Below are 13,130 nucleotides of genomic sequence, written 5' to 3'. Positions count from 1 at the left end.
CCATACCATAATATGGAAAACTGGTTAAATACTAAATTCTAAACTCGGACAAATGTGGGGTTTGGCCCAGCTATGAGATGGCTCTGTGGTAATGGCCAAGTCATCTACATTTCACTTTTCTTCCTCTGTAAACTATGGGTGAGTGTCTGCGTGAAGCAGGCCTAGCACTGTGGCCACCAGGCAGGGCAGCTGTGGTCTCACAGGGCTGCGGGATCCCAGTATCGGGGGGTGGCCACTCTCCAGGGCTGACCTGTCGTCCCTGAGCTGTGCTTTCCTCTTCCAGAATGAGTACATGAAAGAAGACTTTCTGATTAAAATTGAAACCTGGCACAAGCCAGACCTTGGCACCCAGGAGAATGTGAGTATCACCTCGCAAGAGCCCAGGGCTCCAGGCCTTTGGCAGATCTCTCCGGGCTCTACCTGTAGCCTCTGCCCTTCTGCATAGGGTCCTCTCTGTGCTTCTCTTCTCTGACTGACTAGAAAGGCTTCTCTAGTCTTTTCTGTCATCGATTTGCAAAATGTCTCTAAGATTCTTTGGCAGGCTTTCTTATAGATCAGGGATTGGTCTAAAATGTAGTTTTGGATACCCAGGAATGATGTCTTTAAAACATCATAATTGAGGTACTTCTCCAAATTCAGAGTATGCTCATGTCCCTTAACTGTACCTATGCATGCTCAAGACTGTCACATGTGAAACAGCGTATACAAGGTGATTTAGACAAATCCCAACAACATAGACCCAGTCGGTAGGATGCCAATATACATGCAGCCATTAAAAAGCTGAGGGAGCTGGGTGTGGTGATGCACACCTTTAATTATACCACACTGAAGACAGGCAAGTGAATCTCTGAGTTTGAGGTCAGTGTGGTCTAGATTGTGAGTTCCAGGACAGCTGGGGCTACAGAATGAGACACTGTTACCAAGAAAACTAAGAGGGAACTGATGAAAACAATCCTTCATGCACTGTTCAGTGTAAAAGCAGGATATTAAAAGGACTAGATCCATGGCTGCACAGACCCTGGGACAACCTAGTCCTCTTACTCTGCTCAATGGACAGGATATGAAATGACTCCTACATCTTACTGCTACACCCACAGACCAGCATCTCTCAGCCCTCTCCAGAGAAGCTTATTTCACAGCTGCCATTAACACAGGCTCACAACTAGTCCCTGTATGGAGAATAAGACTGTGATGTGCTCAGCCGTGAATAGGACCTTCATATCACATCCCACACCTAAGGCTCAGTGATGTTGGCAGAAGGGTTGTAAGAGCCTAACGTGGTTGGTAACATCCGAGGTTCCCCTGCCCAGCAGAGAGGTGCACACAAGAACCCACAGCAGTTTTGATAGTATGCACAAGACCTGTGAAAGCTCCAGCCAGACACCATGGTGCATGCCTTTAATTCCAGCAGAAGCAGTCCGATCTCTGAATTTGAAGGCAGCCTGGTGTCATGTCTTGAAAAGCAAAAACATCCCTCCACTAATTGAGGAGTGATTGGCATTTGATTACTACTGAAAGAGGGAGAGCATATTAGTCAGGGTTCTCTAGAGGAACAGAACTAAGAAAATTAATCTAGAGGGGAGGGGGAAGGGCTTTGTTAGAATGCAGCGATCCAGCTGGTCCAACAATGACTGTCCTCAATACAAAGTCCAAGAATCCAGTGGTCATTTAGTTCGTGACGTAGGCTGCCACCATAAGGTATGGCCCACATTCAAGGCTGATCTTCCCACTTCAAATGATTTAATTTAAGAAATATCCCACACGTGTGTACCCAGCCATTCGGGTTTTAGTTAATTCGAGATGTAGTCAAGTTGACAACTGAGAATAGCTATTACAGAGAGTAGTTTTCTTTAGAGATGTAATCCCTGGTAGGTTGACCATATACTAGGGCAGGTCCCACCCCCCAGGATTAGCTTTGTAGTACAAATTGAACTAGATGAGGAAAGAAGAAGAAATAATCTCAAAGTAGGGTGTGAAGGATGGTTAAAGAGGTTGGGGGTGAATACATCCAAAAAATTGAAAAAGAAATTTAAAAAGAAAGATATGGCTGGGCATGGTGGCAAATACCTAGGACCCAGGAGGTAGAGACAGGCAGAACTGTTTGAGGCTAGCCTGGTCTACATGATGAGTTCTAGGCATCCCAGGGGTCACAACGAGAACTTGTCTGAGAAGAAAAATAAAACAAGGTATGGGGCAGGAGAGATTGCTCAGTGGTTAGGAGCCCTTTCCATTCTTCGACAGGACCTGAGTTCAGTTCCATGTACCCATGCTGGGTGCCTTACAACCACCTGTCTCTCCACTGAAGGGATCAAACATCCTCTTCTAGCCCCTGATGGCTTCCACACACCCACACTGCAGACACATGCATACATATGAATAAAAATTAAATAAACCGAAGAAGAGCAAGATATGAACCCATGTATATATGTTACTGTTGACATTAAAAGAAACCCTGCACATAGACCATAGTACTTGTTACTGGAGTCAGAGTCAGGCTTGGGAGATGAGCCAGCCTTTTGTACACTGAATGTGTAGAAGGTTAGCAGGTCCTTGGGTGGTTAGTCCTCACCAGGGGGCAGGTACTAGGCAGGGCCTGCTGCAGGGTATTTAGTCTAAGGACAGATCCCATTGCTATCTAATCTCCAGCACCTTTGAATGACTGTACCTCAACTGTGAAGTAGTCCTTATCTGAAATGCTTGAAGTATTTCAGACTTTAGGTTTGAAATGTTTGCATAGGAATATATGCAAATCACAAAATATATGGAGGAAGGGATACAAATAAAAGAAATTCATTCATGTTTTATGCACTTTCTATACACAGCTTGAAGGATTTTACATGGCACTTTTATCCTGCCTGTGTTACTCTGTAACCCGTCATATGAGATCAGGTGTGGAATTTTCCCCGGGTGGTATCATGGCCGCTCAGGGAGTTTCAGATTGTGGATGCATAGCCATTGTACAATTCTTTACTAGTAGAGCTATCCCACCAGTGTCTGTTTCTGGTAAAGGACGCTTGTCATTAGTAGAACTGCACACACATAACAAGAACAAGTGGTCTTCCATTTTCTTGCAGGTGCATAAACTGGAGCCTGAGGCATGGAAACATGTGGAAGCTATATATATAGACATTGCGGATCGAAGCCAAGTGCTTAGCAAGGTAGGAACGCCTTAAAAGGTGTGGGGTGCAGAAGTGACTTGTAAATGTTAAAGAGACTGGGAGCCTGACCCAGCTTGGCTCAAAAGGAAGTCCTTTCTGGTGTGTATTCCTTGTCTTGTTGTTGTGACTGTTTTTATGGTACTAGCGGTTAAGCCTGGGGCCTCCTATTTGCTAGAGACCCACTCTGCCTTTGAACTACATGCCCAGCATCTCCCCTGCCCCCATTTTGGTAGTGGTGGTGTTTTTTGAGACAGGGTTTCTCTGTGTAGCCCTGGCTGGCCTGGAACTCACTCTGTAGACCAGGCTGACCTCGAACTCAGAAATCCACCTGCCTCTGTCTCCCAAGTGCGCCACCACCACCTGGCTAACATTTTTATTTTTTAAGACCATGTCTCACTAAGTTTCCTGACATGGCTATTTCTAAAGTGTTAAGAGTTCCCTGATCTGTGGGGCTAAAGAGATGACTAAAGGGTTAAACACACTTACTGCTCTTGCAGAAGACCTAGGTGCACACGCATGTAGGGAAAACTCATATATCTCTATCTCTAGATCTTTTTTTTTTTCAAGATTTCTGGCTAGCAAGATGGGCTCAGTGGTTAAAGCACATGCCACCAGCCTAACAACCTTGAGTTTGAAAGAAACAGAGAAACCCTGTCTTGAAAAAACAAAACAACAAAAATAAATCTAGGGCTGGAGAGATGGCTCAGCAGTTAAGAGTACTGACTGCTCTTCCAGAGGTCCTGAGTTCAAATCCCAGCAACCACATGGTGGCTCACGACCATCCATAATGAGATCTGACACCCTCTTCTGGAGTGTCTGAAGTCAGCGACAGTGTACTTATTTATAATAATAAATAAATCTTTAAAAAAAAAATAAATCTAAACTAGATAGATAGCTAGGAAATTTTCCCACGCTAGGAAATTTTAAGAATGATAAGCAGTTGTTCTTAGCTCTGGCTGTGTATTAATGTCATCTGAGGAGATTTACTTATTTGCTTATTTACTTGAAACACTATCTCATGTAGTCCAGGCTTGCCCTGAATTCTCTCTGTAGTCATCGCAGCCCATCAGCTTCTGGTCCTCCTGTTCTCACATCCCAGGTGCTGGGAATACAGACATGGTCGGTTCCGCCCAGCTACTGAAATGTTTAAAAAGAAAGATCACAAGATATGGTGGCTCTTGGTGCTGATCCCAGTACTTAGAAGGCTAGGTGGGGCAGGTTCAAAGTCTGCTGACACTTTGACACTGACAAAATTGCAAACAAAGTCTGGCTGAGAAACCTCCCCCAGACCCCTCCCCCAGGCAAGTGTTAACAGGTTTTTTTAGGATCACTATGGCAATGATCACACAAGGAGGAAAGGGATTGTGTGACTTACACTTCCACATCATAGTCCATCACTGAAGGAAACCAGGAAGGAACTCACACAGGGCAGGAACCTGGAGGCAGGAGCTGGAGCAGAGGCCTTGGAGGAGTGTGGCTTACTGGCTGGCTCAGACTGCTTTCTCATAGAACCCAGGACCACTAGCCCAGGCATGGCCCCACCCACAGTGGGCTGGGCCCTCCCCCATCAATCACTAATTAAGAAAATGCCCTGCAGGCTTGCCTACAGCCCAGCCAGATGGAGGCTTTTCTTTTAATTGAGGTTCTCGCTTCTTAGATGACTCTAGCTTGTGTCAAGCTAGAATAAAACTGTCCAGCACTAGTAATTCACACTTTACCATTAAGCTACAACCTTTTTTCATCCCCAAGATTTCACATTAAAAACATAAATAACTTTAAAGTTCCACAGTATACAAATTTAAACACATTAAAAGTTCAGCCCTCCCCCCGCCCGCAGAAAAAAGTTCAGTCTCTTTAAAAATCAAAAATCTCTCTTTTTTTTTTTTTAATTTATTTATTTGAGTACACTGTAGCTGTCTTTAGATGCACCAGAAGAGGGCATCAGATCTCATTACAGATGGTTGTGAGCCACCATGTGGTTGCTGGGATTTGAACTCAGGACCTTCAGGAGAGCAGTCAGTGCTCTTAACCGCTGAGCCATCTCTCCAGCCCCAAAAAATCTCTTTTTAAAGTTGAAATCTCTCAACTGTGCACTTCTGTAAAACTCAAAATTAATAAAATACTTTTTTCAAAATTGAAGAACCAGTGTACAGTTACCATAAGATCAAAGCAAAACCATGCTCCCAACTGCATTAGTAACGCAGTGTCCAATGTCTGGGATCCACTCACGATCTGGACGGATCCACTCACGATCTGGACTCCTCCAAAGGACTTGGGCCTCTTCTCCAGCTCTGCAGCCTACACAGCTTGTACTCTTAGGCTCTGGTTGATTCCACTCCAGTGCTGCTGCTGTTCCTTAGTGGTCATCCCATGATACTGGCATCTCCAAATTGCTGGGGTCTCTGCTGCAACTGGGCTGCACTCTGACCAGTAGCCTCTCCCAGGCTCTCTTCATGGTGCCAGGCCTGGGCTTTCGGAATGATGCCATCAGTTCTTTGCATAGGACTGCTACTGAGGCTGAACCTTCACCAATAGCCAGCCTGTCCTGGCCTCTTAGTGCCTAGCCTCAGCTGCTCTCCCCATCATGTCTTCAAAGCCATTATCACCTGGGTGATTCTTACACTACCAGGTTTGATTGTCAGTGCAAGGAATGACTGTTTCCACACTGGGAACATAGCTTCTGTGTACTGACGCTTATGAAACACTTCTCAGAAGATTTCATCTTAGTGATACTGGTCTTTTCTTAATCAATGCTGATTCCTCAGCTACAGCCTCCCAACATAATTATTCCAGTAAAGCAAAGTTCACTTTAATGGGTCTGGTCTTTTGTTAATCACAGCTGATTCTTAAGCCCCAGCTGACATTCTCATATCATCTTAATTAAAAATAACAAATGGTCCAATAGAGTCTTTAAACTTCCCTCTGAAACTTACAAACCAAGTAGTTTCTCTTTTATGTCTTGCCCTCAACATTCTTTTTTTTTTTTCTTTTGGAATTTGGCATTTTCGAGACAGGGTTTCTCTGTGTAGTCCTGGCTGTCCTGGAACTCACTCTGTAGACCAGGCTGGCCTCGAACTCAGAAATCCGCCTGCCTCTGCCTCCCAGAGTGCTGGGATTACAGGCGTGCGCCACCACCGCCTGGCTGCCCTCAACGTTCTTATCCTCCAAGCTCTTGCAGAGCAGTCCACTAAGATCTCGACATTCAGCGGGCCTTCTAGTCCCTCTCCAAAACACATGGTCAGGCCTCTCTCAGCAATACTCCGCTATCCTGGCACAACTTGTCTTGGGGTTACTTTTGCTGTGATGAAATCCCATGACCAAAGCAGAGGAAAGGGTTTATTCTGTTTATGTTTCCACATCACAGTTCATCATCAAAGGAGGCAGAGCAGGGCATGGAAGCAGGAAGGATACAGAGGCTGTACAGGAGGGTGTTGTTTGGCTTGCTCAGCCCGCTTTCTTAGAGAACCCAGGACCACCAGTCTAGGGATAGTACCACCCACAATGGTCTGGGCCCTCTCCAACGATCACTAAGAAAATGCCCTTATCTACAGACCAGTCTTATGGAGACATTTTCATTTCTTCAGGCATCAGATTGTAAGCCACCATGTGGTTGCTGGGAATTGAACTTGGGACCTTTGGAAGAGTAGTCAGTGCTCTCAACCGCTGAGCCATCTCTACAAACTTGGAAACATTTTCTTAATTGAGATTCTCGCCTCTCCGATGATTCAGCTTGTGTCAAGTTAACGTGAAACTATTTAGCACAGCCAAGGTGGTGGTGGTGCTCACCTTTAATCCCAGCACACAAGAGGTAGAGGCAGGCAGACCTCTGAGTTTGAGGCCAGCCTGGTCTACAGAGTGAGTTCCAGAATGGCCAGGTTTACATACACCTGTATGTGTTGGAAAACAAAACAGAACAAGAAACTATCCAGCAGACAGTTGTTTATCTTGTCTGTAACATTTTCACACACTCCACACCAGCAACTCCAGGAACTACTGTAGTTGGGCATGTGTGGCTTCGTCTACACAGGGAGCTGGTGCAGGCTAGCCAGGGCTGCATACAAACCTGAAACCAGAAAGAACCAGCATGAAATGCCCTCTCATGAAAACTGCCATGTCCTCCTCCTCACCGCCCTTTCCTCTCCCCTCATTCTCTCTTCCAACCCCATTCCCTCTGTTTTCAGGATTACAAGGCAGAGGAAGACCCAGCAAAATTTAAATCTATCAAAACAGGACGAGGACCATTGGGCCCGAATTGGAAGGTACAATTCACACCCTTACCACCAGGGGGCCAGACATATTGTGGGTGGGCCTCTCCTTGGAGGAGGGTGTGAGTGGGGTTCAGACTGCCTAAGATTTTTCTTTTACCTGCTTCTGGGTATTTTTCTACTGCAGCAAGAACTTGTCAATCAGAAAGACTGCCCATATATGTGTGCATACAAACTGGTTACTGTCAAATTCAAGTGGTGGGGCTTGCAGAACAAAGTGGAAAACTTTATACATAAGGTAAGTTTGCAGGATGAGGCCTTTCTTCCCATGTGTCTGTGTTCTGAGACTAGTTGGACCCAGTAACTGACCTGTTCCTCGGCTGCCAGCATTGGAGTCCTGGGTTCACTTTGCTTGCCCCTCCCATGCACATACTGTTCTACATGTTGATGCTGTCCCTCTACGGGCAGCACATGTGACTAGGAAAGAAACCGATGAAAGAAGACAAACAGGAAAGGCTTTGCTGTGTGTAAACTACACAGAAAACAAGTTTCCCTTTCCAAGCCAGAAGGCAAGAGGCGCTGCAAGCCAGGTGGACAGCTCTCACGTGTGTTAGAATCACACTTTTAGGCCACATTTCATAGCTGCTGGCTGGTCATAATCAGGCATTAGGCACCAGAGACTGTAGAAAATGTGGCAGTTTTAGGGCTTGGGCTTGGCCGGATCCCATGAGCAGCCTGGCTTGGTCGTATTGGGGATAAAGGGTTCACCTGTAAGGTGGATGGCTGGCCCTCCTTATTGGAACACTTCCCTGCCAGAAACAGGAAGGCAAAGGTCACTGACCTGGGTCTGATCCAGATAAGGCAGCCAGGCAGCGCTCTTCCCTCCACCCAGTAACCTGCGATCCTGTGGAGGGGTGCAGAGGGGCTTTCCCTCTCCACCCTCTGACTTGCTTCCCTCCTCCTTATAGCAAGAGAAGCGTCTGTTTACAAACTTTCACAGGCAGCTGTTCTGTTGGCTCGATAAATGGGTTGATCTGACCATGGATGACATTCGGAGGATGGAAGAAGAGACGAAGAGACAGCTGGATGAGGTGAGCCGGATGCCAGGGGACTCATGGTGTGTGGCTGTCAAGAAGACTGGGACTTGGACACATCTAAAGGCACCATTAGCTGTTGTTCTAAGAACAAGCCCAGCTCTATTGTGGATAAGGTTACTGCCAGGCAGTATGGGGACTATAAGGAGAACAGTCTGTGCTCAGGAATACAGTGTGACTGAGTCCTTGGCACAGGCACAGAACAAATATGGTATTCTGTACCTGATGCCAAGTGAGTAATGCACCCGCCACAGTGACTCCTCAGTGGGTGGGGGGTGGTGCTAGGCTATGGAACTTGAGGTGACCGTGGGGCCAGGTAGGTTCAGCTGATCTACCAGTACCACCGGTCACCTAGGGAGGACAGCCACAGCACGTACAGAAGTCCGTGGCTCTGTGTGATTGTCCCTAGCTTCTTCTTCTTCTTCTTTTTTTTTTTTCAGGTGAGAAGTTTTTTTGGTTTTGTATTTTTGGTTTGTTGTTTTGGTTGATTTCGGTTGTGGGCTTGGCATTAATCCCAGCAGGAGAGCAGTCTCCTCTGGGAGCCTGAAGACCCAGTACTCTTGTTTATTTAAGGAATAAACAGTCTTGGGGGGGTGCTCAGTGCAAACCACCAGGCGCCCTCTTTGCCCTCTTTGCCCTTGTTCGAGTGCTGTCTCACAGTGTGAGAGGCACTTTCAGCTGAGGCAGGTGAGGCAGTGTAAGAGCCCAGTGCTTCCGGCTGAGGACCAGCTGTGTCACTCTGCCCCTGGGGTCCTTCTGCCGTCCTGTGGCAGGAATCTGTATCTTTTTAGAGCCTGACCATCCAGCAGACGACGTGCTTTCCAGCAGGGCTCTCTCGTACCTTGGCTAAGGGCCTGCCTCAAGTACCGTGGTGCACACCACACGGATGTCCACTTCTGTGCTAGGCTAGGGCAGGACCTGGGCCCAGAGCCTTTCTTCCTTCTAGGGCCTCCAGGGAACTGTTCCTACCTTCTGGGATGACATTCTTCCCAGGCTGACTCACTCGTCAGTGGTGCGCAAGTTAGTTCCTGCTGAAGGCGGATGTGTTGGTTATCCATTCAGCCACCTATAACTAAGTGGCGGGATTTGGAGCACACAGCCCACTTCTTTAGGCAGGACCCTCAGGAAGTTGTACACCTAAGTCACACCGCTAATTCTGTCTGCATGAGAGAGAGGCTTGAATCTTCAGTCGTACTAGTCCTGACCCTCCCCTGCTCCCTGGAAAAGTTAGCAGATGGAGCAGCAGGACTGTAGTCAGGGTTGACAGGGACTCTGAGGCACTCTCTGCCCTGCAGTGGCCAGCATAGAGTAATCGGGCTTCCTGGAAGCGTTACGGTTCTTTGTCTGCTCTCTGGAGCATGGGCAAGGAAGGTTCTTGGTTTAAGCACACCTTCAATAAATAAAATAAATAAGTAGATAAATAAATAAAGCAGGCTGTAGTTCTGAGGAGAAGTCTCCAAACGGTCTTAGGGCTCTGTCTTCCTCATGGTCTTTAGAGTCAGGGCTTTGCTTTTAACGTGTGCCCACTCCCGCTCGAGACGACCCTCCAGTGTGTGAAGCGATGTGCGGTGGCATGGACGCTCGCTGCCGCTGCCCGCCGGGGAGGCATGATCCGAGGGACCTCTTTGGATTAGAATTTTAAAACTAACTTGTAATGGGCGAGAGAGAAGCAGACACAAGCCATTTGGAACCTCTAGCACCGCTCAGGCCTTCATGTGCTAATTCCAGCCCTGGCTTGTTTGTCTCTCTTGTCTAAATATAGTCGCTGGGCTGGGCTCGGTGGTCAAGCACTTAAGTGTCTAGCAGGCACAAGACTAAGTTTTTTAATACCATACATACAAAGCTTTAAATTTTTTTAGTTTTTATTGTTTTTAAAAAAGACAGCCTCTGTAGTCCAGTCTAATCTCAAACTCTTTATGTAGCCAAGGGTCACCTTGAGTTTTCAGTCCTCCAGCCTTTACCTCCTGAGTGCATGAATTACAGCATGCACCATTCTGCTCCCTCTCTGCGCTGCTGAGGATCAAGCCCAGGGCTGTGTGCACCCTGGGCAGAGAGAACTCATGATTCTTTAGGTAGAGCTAAAGCTCTTCCAACTGAGCTACATCCCCAGCTTGAAAGATTTATTTTCTTTTTCTAAGATTCTGTAGTATCAGCCGGGTGGTGGTGGCTCATACCTTTAATCCCAGCACTTGGGAGGCAGTGGCAGGCTGATCTGAGTTCAAGGACAATCTGATCTACAGAGTGAGGTCTAAGGCAGCCAGGGCTATACAGAGAGACCCTGTCTCAAAAAGAGAGGGGCGGGGGAGGGAGAGAAACAGGAAGAAGAAGAAGAGGAAGAAGACTCTGAAGTATTTGGTATTTTCTTTGCCTTTATGGGTCTGGCCTCTCTCCCACCTGTCCTTCCTGGTTAGCTGGAGGTTGCCTGACCCTGCTCATGACCCTGCCCTGGAGGCTGCTGGTAGCTGATCTCCCTGGGCGTGGACTCAGGTTAGGGTTATTTCTTGCCTCTGAAAGTGGAAGACTTCCTGACTGCTAGCTCTCTGTTAGAGTTTAGTTTAGGTTTTGAAGTCTGGATTACTTACCCAGAGGTGACACAAGTTTCTCTGTTTTAATGAATTATCTAACAGACACTACATCTGGAGTTCAGTTTTGAGTTATGGTGGATTTGTGTTTCGAGGGTTGGGCCAATAGGAGAAGCCATTCTGTACTGAGCTCAGTTGCTAGGACAGACAAAAGAGAGTTTACACTCTGACCTTTTAGGCGCATGAAGTGGCTCAGTAAGCAGAGGCACCTGCTGCTAGCCTGGTGCCCAAGTTCCATCCTTGGGATCTCCCTGGAGGAACTGACTCACGAGGTATCCTCTGATCTAACTCTGAGCCATGACACAGACGCACACATGTGCACACACATTTAGTTTCCCATAACATCCACAGAAGCAACCTCTCATCTTAATTTCCTCTGACCTAACAGATCTGTCCCAAGCAAACCATCTGGAATACTCGCCAGTGTATTAAAACATAGTCGTAGCTTTGTTTTTAAGTACAGTATAATTTCTCAGGACTTGTAGTGTCAAACAGACATGCCGGTAACCCTGATATTTGGGAAAGTGAAGGGAAATAATAGTAAGACCCTGATCTGGGAGACAGGGTCATGAGAACCATCAAAGTTTGAAATGTCCCAGTCTCCAGTTGTGAGAGCCTCCTCCCCCCAGCAGGGCAGGGTCTCCGGCTTCAGATTCCTTATGGTGTGAGGGTTTTAGGCATGCACCGTGAGTGCTCTTACATAGGGAGTTCTAGATCTGCCAGAGTTACACAGTGACAGCCTGAAAGCAGAACAAAAACAAACCCCTTCATATCATATAGGCCTCAAGAGACAGGAAATGAGCATTCTTAGGACATTTTACTATAAGCTTAAAACAATGAAACAGTGAATTATTTCAGTAGGACTTCTTGTCCCTTGACAGGAAGGGAAGTGTCCACATTCTTTGATTAGAAGTTACTTCTTTTTTTTTAAAGGTTTTTTTTTTTTTAGATTGACTTATTATTTTATGTCTATCAGAGTTTTGCCTGCATGCCTGTATGTGCACCACAAGCATACAGCTGCTGTGTGGTATTGGGAGTTGAGCCTCGGCCCTTTGCCAAGAGCAACAAGTACTCTTAACTGCTAAGCCAGAAATAGAAACGGAGAGATGGGGGCTGGTGACTGAGATCGATCTCTAGAATCCAAATAGAAATGAAAAGAGAAAACCCACTCCTCAAAGTTGACTCCTGACCTCGACATGTGTACTGTGGCACACACGAGCTCCATTCCCCAACCCTCCACACAAAGTACAGGCTCAGGGGGCTGATTCCTCAGACCACTAGCCCACTTCCACTCTTGACTTAATAAGCAGTTCAGGGACCACAGAGATAGCTCAAGGGATTGGGGTGCTTGCTGATCTTATATAGGACTCAGGTTCGATTCCCATCACCCACACAACAGCTCAGGACCATCTGTAACAACATTTCCTCTGGCCTCTGTGGTCACTAGGTACACACATGGTGTATATACATACAAGCAAGCAAAACACTCATACATATAAAATAATAATTCTAAAAATAATAAAACAAGCAGTCTGTTTGTTGTGCCTAACTTTTTTTTTTTTTTTTGGATTTTTGGATTTTTGGTTTTTTCGAGACAGGGTTTCTCTGTATAGCCCTGGCTGTCCTGGAACTCACTCTGTAGACCAGGCTGGCCTCGAACTCAGAAATCCGCCTGTCTCTGCCTCCCAGAGTGCTGGGATTGCAGGCGTGTGCTGCCGCCACCGCCACCACCACCACCACCACCACCACCACCACCACCACCACCACCACCACCACCGCCGCCGCCGCTGCCCGGCTGGTGTGCCTAACTTAAAAGGCATGATTTTTCTCTCCACCTCCACCTGGTAGGCCCGGATCTTCAGTTCACCCAGGCTGTGCTTTTCTCTTAAACTCCAATAAAATTTCCTTGAGCTTCGAAAATAAATAAATAAATAAATAGATGAAGTAGAAGTTAAAACTTAAGTAAGTAAATAAATAAATAAAAGGAGAGAGAAAATAGGCCCAGACTTAGAATTGGAAGTTGTAGAGGATGGTAGGACCTGCGAGAGATTATAAATGGTAAGCTCTGGGATATTATTTATTCAAGCTTGT

General features: G+C 46.6%; 1 protein-coding gene across 1 annotated transcript in view; it reads left to right on the top strand.

The window, feature by feature from the left end:
* The window catches only part of Pitpna (phosphatidylinositol transfer protein alpha), a 35,102-nt gene that overhangs the window by 20,427 nt on the left and 1,545 nt on the right, over positions 1 to 13,130 (top strand). The window contains exons 6-10 of the mRNA XM_052194790.1: positions 284 to 358; positions 3,075 to 3,158; positions 7,340 to 7,417; positions 7,551 to 7,661; positions 8,332 to 8,454. Coding sequence (XP_052050750.1) covers positions 284 to 358; positions 3,075 to 3,158; positions 7,340 to 7,417; positions 7,551 to 7,661; positions 8,332 to 8,454 — 471 coding nt within the window. The remainder of the gene's footprint in view (positions 1 to 283; positions 359 to 3,074; positions 3,159 to 7,339; positions 7,418 to 7,550; positions 7,662 to 8,331; positions 8,455 to 13,130) is intronic.

This window comes from Apodemus sylvaticus, chromosome 10 (genome assembly GCF_947179515.1).
Source record: "Apodemus sylvaticus chromosome 10, mApoSyl1.1, whole genome shotgun sequence".
In the NCBI taxonomy this organism is placed as follows: Eukaryota; Metazoa; Chordata; class Mammalia; order Rodentia; family Muridae; genus Apodemus; species Apodemus sylvaticus.
Note: the sequence above shows the minus strand (reverse complement) of the source record. Positions and strands in the feature narration are given on the sequence as shown.